The following is a 24,173-nucleotide window of genomic DNA, read 5'->3' as shown; positions in this document are numbered from 1 at the left end:
AAAAGGGAATTGGATAAATACTTGAAGGAGAAAAAATTGCAGGGATATGGGGAAAGAGCGGGGGAATGGGACTAACTGGATTCCTCTTTGAAAGAGCCGGCGCAGACTCGATGGGCCGAATGGCCTCCTCCTGTGCTGGATGGTTCTAAAGCAGCCCGCTAGTTGTCGCTGACACAGAGAGGGACAACTCGGTGCGAAATCTGGAGGGCGGCTGACACTGGTGGATAGCACGCACAGCGTGAGAGACACTCTCCTTCAGGGAGAAGGCTGGAGGCGCTCGGCAGGGCAGTCAGCGTTGGGAGCGGCTGGGTTAACCTGTAAGTGGACCCACCTTTCCCCTTCAGACACCGCACGACTGGCCTGCTGTGCACCTCCAGCATTTGCTGTTTGCAGTTCAGATTTCCCGTTTACTTACATTCCCCCTTTTGATCCCTCGCATTCAGCTTGTAGCTGGGCATTAGAAGCACACAGCACAGGGAGGAGGCCCTTCAGCCCATCGTGCCTGTGCCGGCTCTTTGAAAGAGCTCTCCAATTAGTCCCACTCCCCCCTGCTCTTTCTCCATAGCCCTGCAAAATTTTCCTTTTTAAGTATATATTACATCGAATTTACAGCACAGAAACAGGCCAGTCGACCTGCTGATCCGTGCCGAACATAAGAATCGGAGCAGGAATAGGCCACTCGGCCCCTCGAGCCTGCTCCGCCATTCAATAAGATCATGGCTGATCTTGGGCTCAAAGCCACTTCCCCGCCCGCTCCCCATAACCCTTCACTCCCTTACCTTGTAAAAATCTGTCTACCTCCACCTTAAATGTATTTAATGACCCAGCGTCCACGGCTCTCTGGGGCAGAGAATTCCACAGATTTACGACCCTCTGAGAGAAGAAATTCCTCCTCACCTCAGTTCTAAAAGGGCGACCCTTTATTCTGAAACTATGCCCCCGAGATCTACATATAGATTGGGCTAACCAAATTAGTTACAATACTGTGGAGGAGGAATTCCTGGAGTGTTTACAGGATGGTTTCCTGGACCAATATGTCGAGGAACCAACCAGAGATCAGGCCATCTTAGACTGGGTATTATGTAACGAGAAAGGATTAATTAGCAATCTTGTTGTACGAGGCCCCTTGGGTCGGAGCGATCATAAAATATGATTGAATTCTTCATTAAGATGGCGAATGAAGTAGTTGACTCAGAGACAAGGGTCCTGAATTTAAGTAAAGGAAACTACGATGGTCTGAGGCGCGAGTTGGGTAGGATTGATTGGGGAATGGCACTCAAAGGGTTGACGGTGGATAGGCAATGGCAAACATTCAAAGACCGCATGGATGAACAACAGAATTTATTCATCCCAGTTTGACATAAAAATAAAACAAAAAAGGTGACTCAACCGTGGCTAACAAGGGAAATTAGGGATAGCATAAGATCCAAGGAGCGGACATACAAATTGGCCAGAAAAAGCAGTAAACCTGAGGATTGGGAGCAGTTTAGGATTCAACAAAGGAGGACAAAGGGATTAATTAAGAAAGGGAAAATAGAATATGAGAGTAAGCTTGCAGGGAACATAAAAACTGACTGTAAAAGCTTCTATAGATATGTGAAGAGAAAAAGATTGGTGAAGTCAAGCGTAGGTCCCTTGCAGTCAGAATCGGGAATTTATAATGGGGAACAAAGAAACGGCAGACCAATTAAATACATATTTTGGTTCTGTCTTCACAAAGGAGGACACAAATAACCTCCCAGAGATGTCGGGGAACATAGAGTCTGATGAAAGGGAGGAACTGAAAGAAATCAGTATTTGTAGGGAAATGGTGTTAGGGAAAATGATGGGATTGAAGGCCGATAAATCCCCAGGGCCTGATAATCTACATCCTAGGGTACTTAAGGAAGTGGCCCTAGAAATAGTAGATGCATTGCTGATCATCTTCCAACATTCGATGGAATCTGGAACAGTACCCATGGATTGGAGGGTAGCTAATGTTACCCCACCATTCAAAAAAGGTGGTAGAGAGAAAACGGGGAATTACAGACCGGTAAGCCTGACATTGGTAGTGGGGAAAATGCTCGAGTCCATTATAAAAGATGTAATAGCAGAGCACTTGGAAAACAGTGACAGGATCGGACAAAGTCAACATGGATTTACAAAAGGTAAATCGTGCTTGACTAATCTACTGGAATTTTTTGAGGATGTAACTGGTAAAATAGATAAGGGAGAACCAGTGGATGTGGTATATTTGGACTTTCAGAAGGCTTTCGATAAGGTCCCGCATAAGAGATTAGCGTGTAAAGTTAAAGCACATGGGATTGGGGGCAAGGTATTGACTTGGATAGAGAACTGGTTGGCAAAGAGTTGGAATAAACGGGTCTTTTTCCGAGTGGCAGGCAGTGACTAGTGGGGTACCGCAGGGATTGGTCCTAGGACCCCAGCTATTCACAATATATATTAATGATCTAGATGAGGGAACTAGATGTAATATCTCCAAATTTGCAGACGACACAAAGCTGGGTGGGCGTGTGTGCTGTGAGGAGGATGCTGAGAAACTCCAGGATGATTTGGACAGGTTGGGTGATTGGGCAAAAGCATGGCAGATGCAATATAACGTGGATAAATGTGAGGTTATCCACTTTGGTGGCAAAAACAGGAAGGCAGATTATTATCTGAATGGCAATAGATTGGGAGAAGGGGAAGTGTCCTTGTGCACCAGTTGCTGAAGGTAAGCATGCAGGTGCAGCAGGCGGTTAAGAAGGCAAGTGGTATGTTGGCCTTTGTAGCGAGAGGGTTCGAGTACAGGAACAAGAATGTCTTGCTGCAGTTGTACAGGGCCTTGGTGAGACCACATCTTGAGTATTGTGTGCAGTTTTGGTCGCCTTATCTGAGGAAGGATGTTCTTGCCATGGAAGGAGTTCAGCGAAAATTCACCAGGCTGATACCTGGGATGGCAGGAATGACGTATGAGGAGAGATTGGGACGATTGGGCTTGTACTCGCTGGAGTTTAGAAGAATGAGAGGGGATCTCATTGAAACTTATAAAATTCTGACAGGACTAGACAGACTAGATGCAGGAAGGATGTTCCCGATGGCGGGGGAGTCCAGAACCAGGGGTCACAGTCTAAGGATAAGGGGTAAGCCATTTAGGACAGAGATGAGGAGGAATTTCTTCACCCAGAGAGTGGTGAACCTGTGGAATTCTCTACCACAGAAGGCAGCTGAGGCCAATTCATTAAATATATTCAAGAAGGAGTTGGATATATTTCTTAAGGCGAAAGGGATCAAGGGATATGGGGAGAAAGCAGGGACAGGGTACTGAATTTGGATGATCAGCCATGATCGCATTGAATGGCGGAGCAGGCTCGAGAGGCCGAATGGCCGACTCCTGCTCCTATCTTCTATGTTTCTAAGTAATGACCCAGCCTCCACGACTCTCTGGGGCAGAGAATTCCACAGACTTACGACCCTCTGAGAGAAGAAATTTCTCCTCATCTCAGTTCTAAAAGGGCAACCCTTTATTCTGAAACTGTGCCCCCGAGTTCTAGATTTCCCCACGAGGGGGAAACATCCTCCCTGCATCCACCTTGCCATTCGGCCCAACTGGTCTATGCCGGCGTTTATGCTCCACACGAGCCTCCTCCCACCCCTCTTCATCTCCCACCCTATCATTCTATTCCTTTCTCCCTCATGCGCTTATCTAACTTTCCCATTAAATGCATTGTCTCCCTTTTGAAAGTTACTGTTGAATCTGCTTCCACCGCCCTTTCAGGCAGCGCGTTCCAAGATCCTCGTCTTCCTCCCCCGCCCCTCCCGGGATTAGGGCTGCAGCTAGTTGAAGAATTGCAAAGGTTTCTCCCCCTCCTAACACGATCATCAGGCTAACGCTCTTTTTTTTCCATCCGCTTCACAGAGTGTGGCCATGTTCCCCAGCAAGGTAACCACAGAACAGCAGTCGCTGGTCCTGGTGAAACGCCTACTGGCCGTGGCGATCTCCTGCATCACCTATCTCCGAGGGCTGTTTCCCGAGTACGCTTACGGCACACGATACCTGGAGGGTAACCATTCTCCCTGTATACTTCACTGAAGCCAAGGGCGGGAGGGCGGTGGAGAGAGAAACCCTTCGTCCCTCCAATTTAGAGACCCCGGTCACTGAATTGTCAGACTGTTTGTCCGACATCCGGTTCTGGATGAGCAGAAATTTTCTCCCAATTAAATATTGGGAAGACCGAAGCCATTGTTTTCCGTCCCCGCCACAAGCTCCGTTCCCTAGCCACTGACTCCATCCCTCTCCCTAACATCTGTCTGAGGCTGAACCACACTGTTCGCAACCTTGGTGTCATATTTGACCCTGAAATGAGCTTCTGACCACATATCCACAGCATAACAAAGACCGCCGACTCCCATCTCCGTAACATCGCCCGTCTCCGCCCCGCCTCAGCTCATCCGCTGCTGAAACCCTCATCCATGCCTTTGTTACCTCCAGACTTGACTATTCCAACTCACTCCTGGCTGGCCTCCCACATTCCACCCTACGTAAACTTGAGGTCATCCAAAACTCGGCTGCCCGTGTCCTAACTCGCACCGAGTCCCGTTCACCCAGCACCCCCTGTGCTCGCTGACCTACATTGGCCCCCGGTTAAGCAACGCCTCGATTTTAAAATTCCCATCCTTGTGTTCAAATCCCTCCACGTCCTCGCCCCCTCCCTATCTCTGTAACCTCCAGCCCCACAACCCCCCGAGATCTCTGCGCTCCTCCAATTCCGGCCTCTTGAGCATCCCTGATTATAATCGCTCCACCATTGGCGGCCGTGTCTTCAGCTGCCTGGGCCCCGAGCTCTGGAATTCCCTCCCTAAACCTCTCCGCCTCTCTCTCTCCTCCTTTTAAGACGCTCCTTAAAACCCACCTCTTTGGCCAAGACTTTGGTCACCTATCCTAATATCTCCTTATGTGGCTCGGTGTCAAATTTTGTCCTGTGAAGCGCCGTGGGACGTTTTACAATGTTAAAGGCGCTGTATAAACACAAGTTGTTGTTGTTTTTGTTATCCCTTTGAAACTCAGCCACTCTGGTACACCCTCCCTCTCATCATAGCATCTAATTGTATTCCAAATCAGCAACAATTTTATACAGTGTCTTTAACATCCTAGGGCTCTTCACATGAGCGTTGATAGATTTTTGTTGGGTAAAAGTATTAAGGATACGGAACCACGGCGAGCAGATTGAGTTAAGATACAGATCAGCCGTGATCTAATTGAATGGCGGAACAGGCTCGAGGGGCTGAAATGGCCTCCTAATGTTCCTATGTTCCTAACTGACAGATTTTTCCAGCTTCAGTTCTATTGCTAGCTAGTTTTTCACGCTATGTCTGGTCTGAAGAAATCCTCTGTTACTTTTTCCTCAGATCTTTGTGTAAAGATTCTACGGGAAGATGACAAGTGTCCTGGATCCTCGCAGATTGTGAAATGGTTTGTTGTGATTCTTGCTACTTTTTTGAAGAAAAAGTACCGTTTAACCTGTAATGACAACCTGCATTTATATAGCCCCTTTAATGTAGTAAAACATCCCAAGGCGCTTCACAGGAGTGTTGTCAGATAAAAATTTACACCGAGCCACATAAGGAGATATTGGGACAGATAGCCAAAGGTTTTGTCAAAGAGGTCGGTTTTAAGGAGCCTCTTAAAGGAGGAGAGAGAGAGGTGGAGAGGTTTAGGGAGGGAATTCCAGAGCTCGGGGCCCAGGCGGCTGAAGGCACGGCCGCCAATGGTGGAGCGATAGAAATCGGGGGATGCTCAAGAGGCCGGAATTGGAGGAGCGCAGAGATCTCCGAGGGGGTTGTGGGGCTGGAGGAGGTCACAGAGATAGGGAGTGGGGGGCGAGGCCATGGAGGAGATTGGAACACGAGGATGAGAATTTTAAAATCGAGGCGTTGCCAGCAATACCAGAAACCCAAATATTGACACAATCCCGGGGACCACCTGTAAATACTGACAGACTCCTGGGAGCCCTTGTAAATACTGACACACTTCCAGGGACCCCCCTGCAGACACTGACACAATGTTAGCATATTTATTGCCCCTCTACAAATCGTGACTCACTCCCAGCTACCCCCAGTCCTAACTTCTGAAAGACAGTTTCAGCTATCTGAAGGAAAACAGTCGTGTAATAGGTTTAATTAGTACACAGCGACATAAATAACACACTCAGAAGCCAACAAATGCAGAACCATGTAGATAGCCAAATTCTTGATACTCCATGGGTGCGATCTTGCCAGCCCTGGGGACACGGGTATGGAGGCAAGACTGCTGGGAAAATGGCAGAATTTGGGGGCCGGTTGCCCAACCCGCCTCCGTGTCACCTTCCCGGGAGGCGGGTAGCCGTCCCGCGCCGGGTCCCGTCTCCTTGGAGGCGGGAAGGGATTAAAGCCAATTAACTGCCTGTTAACAGGTAGTTAACAGACAGAAAATAGGATTCTCCCCTTTTTGCCCTCACAAGTGCGGGCTTCTTGAAGGCTCCGAAACCCGCCAGCTCACCGAGGCGAGCAGTGGGTCTACGGGGGTCGGAGGGGTGCAAAAGTGCGCTGTGGAGGTGAGTGATGGGTGCAAGTGTGGAGAGGTGAGTATCTGAGGTAAGTGGAAAGTGACAGAAAAAGTTTACTTACCTTTGTTTCTTCCTGCCGGCTTCAGTCGGTGGGGATGCGGAGAGTCTCGCATCTCACTGGCAGAAATGACAGATGGCTGCTGCATTCTCCAGTGCAGCAACCATCTCATTTCTGCTAAAGAAAGAGGTTTGATGAGGTCTTGAAGTCAAGACCTCATCAAACTACAGAGAATGTCAGTGCTTGACAGATGAAACGTCATACGTTGACGTTCTCTGCAACCGGCTCTCCCTTAATTGGCCTGCTATGCCCGCTGGGCGGACTCAACAAGTTCAATCAAGGGAAAATAGTGTGGGTTGGCCAGAAGTTGTTGGAGGCGGGACTGAAACCCAACAAGTGGGAGTCCCGCCTCCAAAAGCTCCCCATTGGCAAAATCACCCCCCCATGCCTCTGACAAAGTCTAATGATCTTGCAGAACCCCTGCGATGATCTATTCATAGGCCATAGATTTTCCACTTGAGTATCACACTGAGCAGTGCCGTTGCCCACAGCTGCTACCTGTTAAATTGATGCTTATAACCTCCCTTCTACGTTGCTGTAACCTCCTCCAGCCCTACAACCCTCCGAGATCTCTGCACTCCTCCAATTCTGGCCTCTTGATCATCCCCCGATTTCCATCGCTCCACCATTGGCAGCCGTGCCTTCAGCTGCCTGGGCCCCGAGCTCTGGAATTCCCTCCCTAAACCTCTCCGCCCCTCTCTCTCTCCTCCTTTAAGACGCTCCTTATAAACCGACCTCTTTGGCCAAGCTTTTGGTCACTTGTCCTACTGTCTCCTCGTGGCTCGGTGTCAAATTTTGTTTGAGAACGCTCCTGTGAAGCGCCTTGGGACGTTTTACTACGTTAAATAAAGTCTACATAATTATTGGCACCGGGGAGAACTCCCCTGCTCTTCTTCGAAATACTGCCGTGGGATTTTTTAATGTCCTCCTGAGAGGGCGGACGGGGCCTCGATTTAAAGTCTCATCCAAAAGACGGCACCTCCTAAGCTATAGCTTCTTGTTGCTTACCCCCCTTTGTATAGGCTGCTGGAAATAACCTGCAACAGAGAGGGATCCCCCCGGTTAAAGAAATGTGCAGTGTCGGCAGATCTCCTGATTCGAGTACAGGAACAAGGATGTCTTGCTGCAGTTGTACAGGGCCTTGGTGAGACCACACCTTGAGTATTGTGTGCAGTTTTGGTCGCCTTATCTGAGGAAGGGTGTTCTTGCCATGGAGGGAGTGCAGCGAAGATTCACCAGACTGATACCTGGGATGGCAGGAATGACGTATGAGGAGAGATTGGGTCGATTAGGCTTATATTCGCTAGAGTTTAGAAGAATGAGAGGGGATCTCATTGAAACTTATAAAATTCTAACAGGACTAGACAGACTAGATGCAGGAAGGATGGTCCCGATGGCGGGGAAGTCCCGAACCAGGGGTCACAGTCTAAGGATAAGGGGTAAGCCATTTACAGAATCACAGAAACCCCACAGTGCAGATAGAGGCCATTTCGGCCCATCGAGCCTGCACCGACACACATCCCACCCGATCCCCGTAACCCCTACATCAACACATATCCCACCCTATCCCCGTAACCCCACGTATTTAATCCCCCTAACACTAAGGGTCAATTTATCATAGCCAATCAACCTAACCCGCACATCTTTGGACTGTGGGAGGAAACCGGAGCACCCGGAGGAAACCCACGCAAACACGGGGAGAATGTGCAAACTCCACACAGACAGTCGCCCGAGGCCGGATTTGAACCCGGGTCCCTGGCGCTGTGAGGCAACAGTGCTAACCACTATGCCACCGTGCTGAGATGAGGAGGAATTTCTTCACCCACAGAGTGGCGAACCTGTGGAATTCTCTACCACACAAGTCAGTTGAGGCCAATTCATTAAATATATTCAAGAAGGAGTTAGATATATTTCTTGAGGCTAAAGGGATCAAGGGATATGGGGAGAAGGCAGGGACAGGGTACTGAATTTGGATGATCAGCCATGATCTCATTAAATGGCGGAGCAGGCTCGAGGGGCCAAATGGCCTACTCCTGCTCCTATCTTCTATGTTTTTAGCAATAGCTGGGAGGAGTCTGCTGGTTATAACGATGAATACATTCACAGTTACAACAAATGGTAGGAAAAACAGAAAGGCAGAGTATTATTTAAATGGTGATAGATTGGGAAATGTTGATGTACAGAGGGACCTGGGTGTCCTTGTACACCAGTCACTGAAAGCTAACATGCAGGTGTAGCAAGCAGTTAGGAAGGCAAATGGTGTATTGATTTCTTTGTGGGTTCAATGACGAGACATTTATGAAAGAGAATGTCTTTTAATCTAAAGTCTGTTCAACTCTTTATACAGCTTTACAGGAGACACGATGCTTGTGATGCATCTAGAACGAAACTGAAACTAAACTAAACTGCCTTGCTTGTCTCGGTCACATGCCCTCTGCTGGTCAGGCACAAGCAATCAATACATGCAATTATGCTGGTAAGGCATGATAATCAAACAGGCAAATAACATCACTATTTGCTGATATCATTACATCTCCCTTTCTTAAAACAAAAGTATTTTACTTTTAACTAACAACATGTTTTCTTTGTATTAATCTGCATTTTAACTGTAACACTTAATGAACTTACATTATCATTATCATGATCAAGGTTTTTTAACCTTGCTTTGTGTGTTCACATGAAATATGTAAATACACTAGAACTTGAAGAAAGAATAAGATAACATTACTTCCTTCTATAACAATAGTCCTTAAATTTGCTCAGTGAGTCTCTCAGGAGGCTTCACGTGTCTTGAGGATTTTCTGATTGATTGTCCTTGAATCTGAGTTGTTGCCTCAGATGATTGGTTCTCAGCTGTGTGATCAGGTTGTTCAACAGTATCAGTCTCTTGACCTGCTGTGACTGGTCCCATGAGAAGATCTCGACGATTTCTTCTCAGAACAGCACCCTCATCTGTCTGAATGGTGTATGATCTTGGTTGAACTTCACTCAGGACAGTTCCCTTCTGAGTCCATGTTTTTGTTTTGTCTTTGAACCTTACTTGGTCACCAGTGTGGAGTTCAGGTAGGTTTTGTGTTCCTCTGTCATAATAGTACTTTTGCTTTTCTTTCTGTTCTTTGAACTTCCTCACTTTCTCCCCCTCTTTTGTTTTCAGGAGGTTCTCCGGGATGGGTAGGTTTGACCTTAGCCGACGTCCCATAAGGAGTTGGGCTGGTGACTTACCACACTCGAGCGGTGTTGTGCGGTATACAAGCATGCTCTGGTAGAAGTCAGTTCCACTGTCTTTTGCCTTGTACATCAGTCTTTTCACTGTGTTTGCGGGCTCTCCTGGGTCAACAGCTCTGGACAACGTGTCTGCTGTATACATCAGCTTACCCGGTGTGTACGCAACATTCAGTTCATCATAGACTGTCTCCTTCGCTTTCCACAACGAGGACTCTCTTTACCAGGTTCAGTCTCTCACAGGCTTTTAAACCTAGTACGGCTTGCACATCCTTTGGCACCACGATTAATGCTAGCGTGTGCTCTCTGTCCTTGTGTGTTACTTTGACAATGCATCTTCCTTTCACTGGTATATCAGTACCTGAGTATCCTGTCACTTTCACTTTTATTCCATGTATCTTTGGTCTGGGTCTAATTTTCTTAAAATCAGTCTCTGATATCACATTAACTTGTGCTCCAGTATCCAATTTAAATGGAATGTGTATGTCATTCACTTTTAGTGTCAACATCCAGTCTCTTCTTTTTTGTTTTCAGACACAACATCTACATAGAACTCCTCTATCTCGCTTTCATCTACTGTATGGACCTTGCTTTGTTGCGCTTGGTTCTTACAACAACGGGCATAATGGTTGTTTTTGTTGCAACTATTGCATGTTTTACCATATGCTGGACACTTGGTGGATGCTGTGTACCGCATCGACTACATGACTTTCGATTGTCCCTTTCATTTTCGTTCGCTGGCCACGCCTCTTTTTTCACATTGGCGCTCTTTTTGTTAAACGGTTTGTGTCCGTTCTTACTCACTGCATCCACGTTGCAGCTACTGTCACTGAACAGCTCCTTTGCCTGCAACTTCACAGTCTCTGTAGCCCTACACAGTGCTATGGCTTTTCCCAGGTCTAGATCTTGCTCTCTTAGCAGTCTTTCCCTTAGACCATTATCTGGAATACCACACACCAGTCTGTCTTTTATCAGCGAGTCTGTCAGTCCCCCAAATTCACACGATTTGCTTCTGTTTCTCAGTTCAGTCACATACTGATCAATAGTCTCACCCGTTTTCTGTACACATGTGAAAAATCTGTGCCTCTCAAACGTCACGTTACGTTTAGGTATGCAGTAGGCCTCAAACTGTTCCATTATTTTATCTGGCTTCGTTTTGTTTCCATCAGCAGCGAATGTGAAGTTATTATACACCTCCAGCGCTTCATCACCCACAACATGTAAGAACAGTGACGATTTCTTTTTATTACTTTTCTCGTCAGCTCCGATTGCCGCTAAATACAACTCTACACGTTGTTTGAATCTCCTCCAATTTTCAGCCACATTACCTGTCAACTGAAGCGTCGCCGGTGGGTGTAAACCTTCCATTTTCCACTTCGTTAGCTATTCTCCAATGGTAAGCAACGATGTTCTCTTTTGGCTTGCTAATTTGTGGAGAGCTGATTTAACTTCAGATTTTTTCTCTTCATCTCTTTCAATCACTTCTGACACCATGTATTGATTTCTTTGTGGGTTCAATGACGAGACATTTATGAAAGAGAATGAGTTTTAATCTAAAGTCTGTTCAACTCTTTATACAGCTTTACAGGAGACACGATGCTAGTGATGCATCTAGAACGAAACTGAAACTAAACTAAACTGCCTTGCTTGTCTCGGTCACATGCCCTCTGCTGGTCAGGCACAAGCAATCAATACATGCAATTATGCTGGTGAGGCATGATAATCAAACAGGCAAATAACATCACTATTTGCTGATATCATTACAAATGGTATGTCGGCCTTCATTGCAAGAGGATTTGAGTACAGGAGCAAGGATGTCTTACTACAGTTGTACAGGGCCTTGGTGAGACCACACCTGGAGTACTGTGTGCAGTTTTTGTCTCCTTACCTAAGAAAGGATATACTTGCCATAGAGGGAGTGCAGCGAAGGTTCACCAGACTGATTCCTGGGATGGCAGGACTGTCGTATGAGGAGAGATTGGGTCGACTAGGCCTGTATTCACTAGAGTTTAGAAGAATGAGAGGGGATCTTGTGGAAACGTATAAAATTCTGACAGGGCTAGACAGACTGGATGCAGGGAGGATGTTTCCCCTGGCTGGGGGGTCTAGAACGAGGGGTCACAGTCTCAGGATACGGGGTAGGACATTTAGGACGGAGATGAGGAGAAATTTCTTCACTCAGAGGGTGGCGAACCTGTGGAATTCTCTACCACAGAAAGCTGTGGAGACCAAGTCACTGAATATATTTAAGAAGGAGATAGATAGATTTCTAGACACAAAAGGCATCGAGGGGTATGGGGAGAGAGCGGGAATATGGTATTAAGGTAGAGGATCAGCCATGATCATATTGAATGGCGGAGCAGGCTCGAAGGGCCGAATCTCTGCTCCTGTTTTTCTATGTTTCTATGGGTGCCACCAGCATTTTCTTTATTGCCTTATTCTGTTTCCTGTAGGATGATGGGATGCTACGACGCTCTGCAGAAGAAATACGTAAGTCACTTGTGATGATCGTGTTCTAGAAATTAGCAAGCGACTGGGGAGTAATGCCAGGGAGCGGAGTGAAATTAAGCGCGGTGGAAAAGGCTCCGGGTTTTTGACGTGACATGCGCGTATACACTCACACTCGTACACACGCTCGCACACATACACTCGTATACATGCCCCCACTCACTCGTACACTCGCACTCACACATATAAGAACATAAGAGATAGGAGCGAATCTAGGCTCTAGGGCCCCTCGAGCCTGCTCCACCATTCAATAAGATCATGGCTGATCATCGACCTCAACTCCACTTTCCCGCCCAATCCCCATATCCCTCGATTCCGCATGAGTCCACAAATCTCTGTCTTGAATATACCCAACGACTGAGCCTCCACAGCCCCCTGGGGTAGAGAATTCCAAAGATTCACCACCCTCTGAGTGAAGAAATTCCTCCTCATCTCAGTCCTAAATGGCCGACCCCTTATCCTGAGACTGTGACCCCTGGTTCTAGACTCTCCAGCCAGGGGGAAACAGCCTCTCAGCATCTACCCTGTCAATCCCCCTCAGAATCTTGCACGTTTCAAACTTGTATGCTCATTGAACACGTACACTCGCTCGCACACGCATACATCCACAGTCATACACACGCACACAGACTCACATTCACACACACACACACACACACACACACACACACACACACACACACACACAGACACTGGGCATATGGTGGATGCAGCTTTCTCATTCCTGGTAATCTCGGGGGAAATCATTTTGCTCTGCCCCTTTACTAAATCTAAGGGGCTGAAGTGAACATGAAACATGAAGCAAGAGATAGATAGATAATGGATTGCTTGGATGCAGTGCGGAGAACAACGCCTCGTTTTCAGTCAAAATGGACAGAAAATCGGACCGGTTCTGTTAGGGCAATCCTACTTCAGGCAGGGACTTCCTAGGAACAGGAGGAGGCCATGCAGCCCGTTGAGCCTGCTCCGCCATTCAATGAGATCACGGCTGATCTGCGACCTAACTCCATCGACCTGCCTTTGGCCCATTTCCCTTAATACCTTTGGTTAACAAAAATCTATCAATCTCAGATTTAAAATTAACAACTGATCTAGCATCAATTGCTGTTTGCGGAAGAGAGTTCCAAACTTCTACCACCCTTTGTGTGTAGAAGTGTTTCCTAATTTCACTCCTGAAAGGTCTGGCTCTAATTTTTCGACTCTGCCCCCCAGTCCTGGACTCCCCAACCAGCAGAAATAGTTTCTCTCTATCTGTTCCCCTTAATATCTTGAAAACTTCACTCTTCTCCAAAACAGTGGCCGTGGGATCTTTTACGTCCACCTGAGAGGGCAGACGAGGCCTCGGTATAACGTCTCATCTGAAAGACGGCACCTCCGACAGTGCGGCGCTCCCTCAGTACCGCCCCTCCGACAGTGCGGCGCTCCCTCAGTACCGCCCCTCCGACAGTGCGGCGCTCCCTCAGTACCGCCCCTCCGACAGTGCGGCGCTCCCTCAGTACCGCCCCTCCGACAGTGCGGCGCTCCCTCAGTACCGCCCCTCCGACAGTGCGGCGCTCCCTCAGTACCGCCCCTCCGACAGTGCGGCGCTCCCTCAGTACCGCCCCTCCGACAGTGCGGCGCTCCCTCAGTACTGCCCCTCCGACAGTGCGGCGCTCCCTCAGTACTGCCCCTCCGACAGTGCGGCGCTCCCTCAGTACTGCCCCTCCGACAGTGCGGCGCTCCCTCAGTACCGCCCCTCCGACAGTGCGGCGCTCCCTCAGTACCGCCCCTCCGACAGTGCGGCGCTCCCTCAGTACCGCCCCTCCGACAGTGCGGCGCTCCCTCAGTACCGCCCCTCCGACAGTGCGGCGCTCCCTCAGTACCGCCCCTCCGACAGTGCGGCGCTCCCTCAGTACCGCCCCTCCGACAGTGCGGCGCTCCCTCAGTACCGCCCCTCCGACAGTGCGGCGCTCCCTCAGTACCGCCCCTCCGACAGTGCGGCGCTCCCTCAGTACCGCCCCTCCGACAGTGCGGCGCTCCCTCAGTACCGCCCCTCCGACAGTGCGGCGCTCCCTCAGTACCGCCCCTCCGACAGTGCGGCGCTCCCTCAGTACCGCCCCTCCGACAGTGCGGCGCTCCCTCAGTACCGCCCCTCCGACAGTGCGGCGCTCCCTCAGTACCGCCCCTCCGACAGTGCGGCGCTCTCTCAGTACCGCCCCTCCGACAGTGCGGCGCTCCCTCAGTAGCGGCGCTCCCTCAGTACCGCCCCTCCGACAGTGCGGCGCTCCCTCAGTACCACACTGGGAGTGTCAGCCCGGATTACGGGCTCAAGTTTCTGGAGTGGGACTGGAACCCACAACCTTCGGACTCGGAGACAAGAGAGTGCTGCCCACTGAGCCATCAGGAGCAGAGGGGAGAAAATAGGTAAATCAAAAAGACAGTAAGGAGACTCAGCAGCATCAGCAGCCATCGAAGTATTCAATCATGTTAAACAGATGTTGTGTTTTCCTTTATACAGCTGCGGATGCTGGTTTTGGCTGTAAGTAATTGACTAACATTATTTGAAACACTGATTCCACTTCCTGATGAGTGACTGTGGGACACTGCTTATGCTTCTGTCTTTTGCTTTGATTTACAGATCTACACAAACCAGGAGGACCCTCAGGTATTTGCCAGTGTTTTAAATAATAGGCTGCGGCGATCACTAGGCTAAATTTCCGATGCTGCACTCAGGGCGGGGAGCTACTCCCACGGGAACCTGTAATTCAATACCATATTCCCGCTCTCTCCCCATACCCCTTGATGCATTTTGTGTCTAGAAATCTATGTCTCCTTCTTAAATATATTCAGTGACTTGGCCTCCACAGCCCTCTGGGGTGGAGAATTCCACAGATTCACCACCCTCTGAGTGAAGAAATTCCTCCTCATCTCAGTCCTCAATGTCCTACCCCGTATCCCGAGACTGTGACCTCTCATTCTAGACCCCCCCAGCCAGGGGAAACATCCTCCCTGCATCCAGTCTGTCCAGCCCTGTCAGAATTTTATATGTTTCAATGAGATCCCCTCTCATTCTTCTAAACTCTGGTGAATACAGGCCTAGTCGACCCAATCTCTCCTCATACGACAGTCCTGCCATCCCAGGAATCAGTCTGGTGAACCTTCGCTGCACTCCCTCTATGGCAAGTGGCTCTCTCTTATTTCCTGTTCCGTTTTCTTACAGTTCAGTTCAGTTCAGTTCAAATGCTTTATTGGCATGAAAGTTTACAGAGAACCATATTGCCAAATCTTACCCTCTCTCCTGTTCAGCTCTGTGTAGAGACACTGGAGTGGGACTGACACAGGCCAGAAATCTGAGGCGGGGGGAGGGTGGGGAGCTGCTAACCTAGAAGACGGCACAGGGCTGCTAAAACAGGCCAGAACGCGAGCAGGGCCACTGAATGTCCATGGAGGAGTGGCAAAGGACGGTACAACAACTCAATTATACAGCGCCTTTGATGTAGTAAAACATCCCAAGGCGCTTCACATAAGACGTCGGAGCAGGAGTCGGCCATTCGGCCCCTCGAGCCTGCTCCGCCATTCAATAAGATCATGGCTGATCTGATCTTGGCCTCAACTCCACTTCCCTGCCCGCTCCCCATAACCCTCGACTCCCTTACCGTTCAAAAAATCTGTCTTATCTCCACCTTGAATATATTCAATGACTCCGCCTCCACAGCTCTCTGGGGGAGAGAATTCCAAAGATTCACGGCCCTCTGAGAGAAGAAATTCCTCCTCATCTCCGTTTTAAAAGGGTGCCCCCTTATTCTAAGATTATGTCCCCTACTTCTAGATTCCCCGACGAGGGGAAACATCCTCTCTGCATCTACCCTGTCAAGCCCCTTCAGAATCTTACAGGATTCAAACAGAATTTGACACCGAGCCACATAAGGAGATCTTAGGACAGGTGACCAAAGGCTTGGTCGAAGAGGAAGGTTTTTAGGAGGAGAGAGAGGCGGAGAGGTTTAGGGAGGGAATTCCAGAGCTCGGGGGCCCAGGCGGCTGAAGGCACGGCCGCCGATGGTGGAGCGATGGAAATCAGGGATGCGCGAGAGGCCAGAATTGGAGGAGCGCCGAGATCTCGTTGGGTCGTCGGCCTGGAGGAGGTTACAGAGATAGGGAGGTGGGGTGAGGGCCATGGAGGGATTTGAACATGAGGATGAGAATTTTAAAATCGAGGTGTTGCCGGACCGGGAGCCAGTGTAGGTCAGCGAGCACTGGGGGTGACGGGTACAAGGGTAACAGGAGGGACCTGGCAGCGGGATGTGGCCCTGGCTGAACTCCGCAAGACTGGAAGTGGGATGATAAGGCGGTTCGAAGAAAAATAGAAAACACACTCCGTTGTGTTAGAGGGAGCTCCTTGCCCGGAATGGTCAACTACACCCAATCAGAAAGACTCCAGCCATCATGTCCCCTACCAACTGTCAGCGCAGGCACCCTATCTCAAACTCATTTCTCCCCGCCCCTGTTGCCCGTGGAATTGTACCCCAGTAAAAGCCGACACCTGCGGGAGAGGGGAATATTGGGGGGCGGGAGGTGGAAAGAAAGGCCAATGCCGTAACTCTAGAACATAAGAACATAAGAAATAGGAGCAGGAGTAGGCCAATCGGCCCCTCGAGCCTGCTCCGCCATTCAATAAGATCATGGCTGATCTGATCCTAACCGCCAATCCACTATCACAGAACCATCTCCTGAATCTAACAGAATTAGACACACGAAATAGGAGCAGGATCAGGCTACACGGCCCCTGGGCCCGCTCCGCTACCCACAGGGCCATGTCCGATCCGAACCTAGACTCATGTCCAAATTCCTGCCCGCTCCCCATAACCCTTAATTCCCTTTACTTCTAGGAAACTGTCTAACCCTCAATCGCCCGTTGTTTTTGACCCAGCTTTGTCGAGTTGATGACCCGTTCTTCCTTTTCAGACCGTGACTGAGTGTTACCAGTTTAAGTTCCGATACATGAAGGACGGACCAACGATGGACTTTGCAAGGTAGTCACCACCTCCTGTCTTCTTTGTCTGAACAGTCGTGTAGTTCGCCGGTCTGTGCGTGCGTACTTATGTGAGTGTGTGTGCGCGTGCATTTGTGCACACTTAACATGAGTGTGCGCCTGTGTGTGTGTGTGTGTGTGTGTGTGAGTGTGCGTGCTTATATGAATTACATGATGCATTTTGACAGAAGGAACAGGGAGAGGCAATATACACTTAATGGCATAGTTTTAAAGAGTGTGCAGGGACAGAGGGACCTGGGAGTTAATGTGCATAGGTCCCTGAAGGTGGCGGGACATATCGAGGGAGTGGTTAACAAAGCACATGGGATCTTGGGCTTCATAAATAGAGGTATTCAGTACAGAAGTAGAGAAGTTATGCTGAACCTCTATAAAGCGCTGGTTAGGCCACAACTGGAGTGTTGCGTCCAGTTCTGGTCACCACACTTTAGGAAGGATGTGAAGGCCCTTGAGAGGGTGCAGAGGAAATTTACCGGAATGGTTCCGGGGATGGGGGATCTTAGCTACAAGGACAGGTTGGAGAAGCTGGATTTGTTTTCATTAGAGCAAAGGAGGTTGAGGGGTGATTTGATCGAGGTGTACAAGATTATGACGGGTTTGGATAGGCGAGATGGGGAAAGGCTGTTCCCACTAGTTGATGGTACAAGGTCTAGGGGACACAGATATAAGGCTTTGGGCAAGAGATACAGGGGGGGATGTGAGGAAAAACTGTTTTACGCAGCGAGTGGTGAGGACCTGGAACTCGCTGCCAACGGAAGTGGTGGAAGCGGAGACACTCAATGTTTTCAAGGGGAGACTGGATAGGCACTTGAGGGAAATAAACTTGCAGGGCTACGGGGATAGAGTGGGGGTGTGGGACTGACTGGATCGCTCTACAGAGAGCCGGCACGGACTTGATGGGCCGAATGGCCTCCTCCTGTGCTGTTCTGACTCTATGACATAGAATCGGTGATGCGCGACAGGGCAGAAAATGCCCTACTCCTGTCGTTAACCTACGAGCAACGTTCCCTTTAAGCTCCGCGGTCCGCGCGGCGCTCTGGAGGGGCCGCGAACCCAGAAAAAAAAATCAGAGGGAACATTGCCTATGAGTTGAAGATGCCCCCTTGCCAGCTTAGTGTGCTGTAAATGCCCCCCCCGCGTCGCTTTGAGCTTCCTCCTTAGCGTCACCGTTCTGTTTGTGCAGCCACAACCGGAAGATCAGTTCCACCGTGAGCTGCTCCGACACGAAGAAAGCCAGCATCCTGCTCATTCGCAAGCTCTACGTGCTGATGCAGAGCCTGGGCCCCCTCCCGAACGACATCTGCCTCAAGATGAAGCTGTCCTACTACGACGAAGGTAATTGACGCTCCCCGCTGCGTTGGGACCGACGTACTGCGCGGTTGAGAAAACGTCAGCCCAAGGTAAAAAAAAAAACTTTAAGGGAACCGCACCCCTCCTCCTCATCAGAGCCACGGCGCAGACAGGAATCAATCTCGTGAATCTTCGTTGCACACAGAGGGAGTGACATGAATCAGTCACAGCTTTAATCAACTGTTTTACAACATGGAGGTCTAGTTGTGTCCTTCACTAGTTCCTGTTAAGAATGTCCTGCGCGAGCTGGGCCCGTGCCCGAGTATTTATACAGGAAACTTTCGATTTACTGGCACCTAAATAACTGGAAATCTTGGTTAACCGGCAAAATTCAGGAGTAGGTTCAGGTAACTTTTATTACTTGCCTTCCTCCATCTGTTGCTGTGCAAGGGTGTGGCTGCAGCTGTTGCTAAGCTACAGAGACGCTTGGAACTTGTGGCCATTGTTCTGAAGCTGTTGCTAAGCAACAGGGTTTGTTGCTTTATACGGAGCTCTCGGCTCCGTATCTTTTACTACAGCGTTCGGTTATCCGGAATTTTTGATGAACCGGCACCACGTCGGTCCCGTCCGTGCCGGATTAAAAAAAAAAGTTTCCTGTACTCTCCCCGGACAGCGCCACCCGTAGGCCGCCCAGTATTATTTCATAAGTCTTTCTTTCATGAATGACTGACTCATGTCACAGGTCATTGGTGAGCAGGTGCTGCGCGGATGTGTAATCGTGACTCATTTGTCCTCTTTGTCTAGTGACACCGCCAGACTACCAGCCTCCTGGCTTTAAAGAGGGTACCTCAGAGAATATGATGTTTGAGGGGGAACCTGTCTTCCTGAGCGTGGGCGAGGTGGCCACCCCGTTCCATGTCCTGAAGGTGAAGGTCACCACCGACAGCGAGCGGATGCAGCAAATGGACACAGAGCCGCAGAGGAAGAATGGGAACAGCCCGTCCGCCCAGGGTGCGGAATTGGACCAAAACGAGCAAGTCGAAATTAATGTAAGCTATGTCGCGTTATGGTTAACCGTCAGCTCGAGGGTAGAAGTCCAAACGAAGGCCTTCCAGCCCCCCCCCCCCCATTCCTCTGGCCCTTGGGAATCACTCTCCTGGCCCGGCCTCGCTCCTTCCACCCTCCGTAACCTTCAGCTCATCCAAAACTCTGCCGCCCCGCGTCCTAACTCGCACCGAGTCCTGTTCGCCCATCACCCCCACTGCGCTCGCTGACCTACATTGGCTCCCGGTCCGGCAACGCCTCGATTTTAAAATTCTCATCCTCCTGTTCAAATCCACTCCATGGCCTCCTCACCCCCCCGCCCCTCCCTATCTCTGTAACCTCCTCCAGCCCCCACAACCCCCCGAGATCTCTGCGCTCCTCCAATTCTGGCCTCTTGAGCATCCCCCGATTTCCATCGCTCCACCATTGGCGGCCGTGCCTTCAGCCGCCTGGGCCCGAGCTCTGGAATTCCCTCCCTAAACCTCTCCGCCTCTCTCTCCTCCTTTAAGACGCTCCTTAAAACCGACCTCTTTGACCTGTTAGAACCGGGTTTTCCTGGTCCTCGTCTTGAGTTCCGTAGTACGAAGAATGATTTCAGGCTCGAGGGTTCGGAGAGTTAAAACAACATTTTATTACTTCCAACTGTTCGCAGTGGTCACACAGTATATTGAGGTCTTTTACAGTACATTCGTGTCCCGAGAGTCACACCGGGTTAGGCACGTGTTGCCAGCATTTACGTCCCCGGGAGGTGTCTGACTCTCTTGATGATCCACACGTCTTCTGGCTAAGGGGCGAATACCGGTAGGGAAGCCCCTTTTATACAGTGGGACAAGGGTCATTACATCACTTCCCTGGCAACAAGCGTTCTCCAGTGGGGATCACTTAAGCCCTTTCAGTTTGGCCATGATCTGGTCTTCAGTCTGGCGGGCAAGTCCTGACTTGTCTCACTGCTGTATACGCCTTCCTGAAGTACCGGATCGTGATTGGGCGCCGCACAATAGCTAGTCAATCATCTTCTAGCTAGCAGTTAAGCCCTTTCAGTGACCTTTATTGCTCGTTAACACTTGGCCGCAGGCTGGGGCAGGTGTCTCTCTTTTCTGCTAACTTTGCAAAGCTGGGGCTGCTCTTTAATCTAATCTAGACTTTCCTTGTGCGAAGCCATTTTTGTAAGCCAATTCATCGTCCATTTTATTCACATTTCCACAGACCCAAGTTTTTGGTCACTTGTCCTAATATCTCCTTATGAGGCTCGGTGTCAAATTTTGTCTGATAATCGCTCCTGTGAAGCGCCCTGGGACGTTTTACTACATTAAAGGCGCTATATAAATGCAAGTAACCAGTAACGATGACTTTACAGTAGCCCTACAGCAAAGGCCAGAATCTCCAGCTGCACAGTGGAAAATAACCTCATCTGCCGCTGACACATATCGGAGAACCGGGGGCACCGCGGTCGGCTGTACGGCCCCTCGAGCCTGCTCCGCCATTCAATAAAATCACGGCTGATCTTCAACCTCAACTCCACTTTCCCGCCCAATCCCCATATCCCTCGATTCCCCGAGAGTCCAAAAATCTATCGATCTCAGTCTTGAATTCCAAAGATTCACCACCCTTTGAGTGAAGAAATTCCTCCTCATCTCGGTCCTAAACGGCCGACACCTTATCCTGAGACTGTGACCCCTGATTCTAGACTCTCCAGCCAGGGGGAAACAATCTCTCCGCATCTACCCTGTCAATCCCCCTCAGAATCTTACACGTTTCGATGAGATCATCTCTCATTCTTCTAAACTCCAGAGAGTATCGGCCCATTCTACTCAATCTCTCCTCATAGGACAGCCCTCTCATCCCAGGAATCAATCTGGTGAACCTTTGTTGCACCGCCTCCAAGGCAAGTATATCCTTCCTTAGATAAGGAGACCAAAACTCTGCACAGTACTCCAGGTGTGGTCTCACCAAGGCCCTGTACAATTGGAGCAAGACTTCCTCACTCTTATACTCCAACCCCCTTGCAATAAAGGCCAACATGCCATTTGCCTTCCTAATTGCTTGCTGTACCTGCATGCTCTCTCTCTCTCTCTCTCTCTCTCTGTTTCCTGTACAAGGACACCTAAATCTCTCTGAGCACTAACATTTAATAGTTTCTCTCCGTTTAAAATAATTCCGTTTTTCTATTCTTCCTACCGAAGTGAATACCCTCACATTTCCCCACATTATACTCCATCTGCCACCTTATTGCTCACTCACTTAATCTGTCTATAAGCCTTTGGAGCCTCTTTGTGTCCTCCTCACAGCTTACTGTCCCACCTAGCTTTGTATGGTCAGCAAACTTGGATACACTGCTCTCGGTCTCTTCATCTAGGTCATTAGTGGCCCAGAAATCCGGGTCTCCACGGGTGAGTACGCACGGGGTACTCGCCCGTAAGCCCAATGGAAGTGCCGGTTTCCTGCACGCACTGCGCCTGCGCGGAATCCGGCACTTCCGTTCCCCTGAACGAAGGGGTTCAGGAGGTGGAACGCGTGCGCGGGAGAAGCTGCACGTGCGCATCGAACTTCCGGCTCTTTTACAGGTTTTCCCGGGAGGGTAAGTCTCCAGAATTTACACATTTAAAAAGCAGACGCAAGGCCTGCTTTTTACAAGGTAAGTGGTGAATTAATTAAAATTAAAACATTTTTTCCACAGGTTTATTATTTTTAAATACTTTAAAGCAAGGTAAGTTTATTTTTAGCCCCGTTAGAAAAAAAAATTATTTTTTTCAAAAATTTAAATTATTGTTTAAAATAGTTATTTCATGTAATTTATAGTTTATTATTTAAAAAATGTGGTTTTTTTTAAAAATTAGTTGGAGATTTAGTGCTATTTTGGGGCCCATAGTATTTATAAGTTTTGACAGCTCTTCCTGTCAAACTTATCAATGGAGCATTCCCTGCTCCGATTGGCTCCCCATGGCCCACGTGATCCCAGGGGACGCTTCGAACTAACTGCGCCCCTGGGATACGCAAGCACTGCACGCCAGCAGCTGAAGCAGGCCCAGGATCGGAATCCCACGCGGGCCCACAGCTCAACGGCCAGCGTGCTAGGTAAGTGCAGGTCGGGGGCTTGCACCTGCGGGAAGCCCCCGGCCCGAATTTCTGGGCCATTGGATTGAAAATAGCTGAGGCTCAGGAAACTGTGTTGCTCTGTAAGCTGGCACTGGGCAACCAGAGAGGGTATCAAACATTGAGATTGGGAAGAGACAACTCCTAAAGGGAGAGAGAGCTTCCAACAATAACACTTTGGACCAAACTAATGAATTTATTGGAACTCAGTCTAATTTTTATAACACTGGGGCCCAGAAATTGGATACAGTCCAAAAATAATGGGCGGGTGCTATTTGCCGGCGCCTGTTCAAGGCTCATGCTGCCCGCTCATCTGCCTGATTGCAGCAATAAACCCGCTGCTGAATGGCTTATCGGGTGCAGTCTGCTGGCCAATAAAGTTTGGCCGAGGCTCGCTCCACTTAAAGAGGACACGCTTTGTTGCTGGTCAGTCTGAACAAAGCCACGGCCCGTCAGCCGAGGGAAAGGTCGAGAAGGTTTTCTGATGCGGCGCTGGAGGCCTTGGTTCCGGCAGCGGGGAGGGGGGGGGTCCAAAGACGGCGTGAGGCCCTCGAGGCTGAACACGAGAAGGACCCGGGAGAAGACTGCCCAGTCCGTCACTGCGCCGAGCCCCTGAATGAAAGTTGCGACGCTCAAAATGGCAGCTGCCACTGCAGCTTCGGAGATAGGCTTCTGCCGAGTGTCACTGACACCGCCCCCCCCCCCCCCCCCCGAGTGTCACTGACGCCCCCCCCCCCGAGTGTCACTGACGCCCCCCCCCCCCGAGTGTCACTGACCCCCCCCCCCGAGTGTCACTGACCCCCCCCCCCCCGAGTGTCACTGACCCCCCCCCCGAGTGTCACTGACCCCCCCCGAGTGTCACTGACCCCCCCCGAGTGTCACTGACCCCCCCCCGAGTGTCACTGACCCCCCCCCCGAGTGTCACTGACCCCCCCCCCCGAGTGTCACTGACCCCCCCCCGAGTGTCACTGACCCGCCCCCCGAGTGTCGCTGACCCGCCCCCCCGAGTGTCGCTGACCCCCCCCCCGAGTGTCGCTGACCCCCCCCCCCCCGAGTGTCGCTGACCCGCCCCCCGAGTGTCACTGACCCCCCCCCGAGTGTCGCTGACCCCCCCCCGAGTGTCGCTGACCCGCCCCTCCGAGTGTCGCTGACCCCCCCCGAGTGTCACTGACCCCCCCCCCGAGTGTCACTGACCCCCCCCGTGTCGCTGACCCCCCCCCCGAGTGTCGCTGACCCGCCCCCCCGAGTGTCGCTGACCCGCCCCCCGAGTGTCGCTGACCCCCCCCGAGTGTCGCTGACCCCCCCCCCGAGTGTCGCTGACCCCCCCCCGAGTGTCGCTGACCCGCCC

At 50.2% G+C, this 24,173-nt stretch overlaps 1 protein-coding gene across 3 annotated transcripts in view; it reads left to right on the top strand.

Moving 5' to 3' along the window:
• hormad1 (HORMA domain containing 1) overlaps nucleotides 1–24,173 on the top strand; it is a 50,007-nt gene that overhangs the window by 9,598 nt on the left and 16,236 nt on the right. For 2 of the 3 annotated variants that reach the window (XM_085978683.1, XM_085978682.1), the window contains 8 exons: nucleotides 3,899–4,043; nucleotides 5,389–5,452; nucleotides 12,318–12,354; nucleotides 14,870–14,890; nucleotides 14,990–15,016; nucleotides 17,314–17,381; nucleotides 18,582–18,733; nucleotides 19,493–19,737. In XM_085978683.1, the coding sequence (XP_085834809.1) occupies nucleotides 3,899–4,043; nucleotides 5,389–5,452; nucleotides 12,318–12,354; nucleotides 14,870–14,890; nucleotides 14,990–15,016; nucleotides 17,314–17,381; nucleotides 18,582–18,733; nucleotides 19,493–19,737 (759 nt within the window). Of the gene's footprint in view, nucleotides 1–3,898; nucleotides 4,044–5,388; nucleotides 5,453–11,126; nucleotides 11,261–12,317; nucleotides 12,355–14,869; nucleotides 14,891–14,989; nucleotides 15,017–17,313; nucleotides 17,382–18,581; nucleotides 18,734–19,492; nucleotides 19,738–24,173 lie in introns of those variants that run through there. The other variant, XM_085978684.1, reaches the window with a different exon arrangement.

The sequence above is a fragment of the Somniosus microcephalus genome, unplaced genomic scaffold (assembly GCF_052327205.1).
Source record: "Somniosus microcephalus isolate GS21.2 unplaced genomic scaffold, FLI_Smic_1.0 unresolved_chr7, whole genome shotgun sequence".
In the NCBI taxonomy this organism is placed as follows: domain Eukaryota; kingdom Metazoa; phylum Chordata; class Chondrichthyes; order Squaliformes; family Somniosidae; genus Somniosus; species Somniosus microcephalus.
This window is presented reverse-complemented; position numbering and strand designations above follow the sequence as displayed.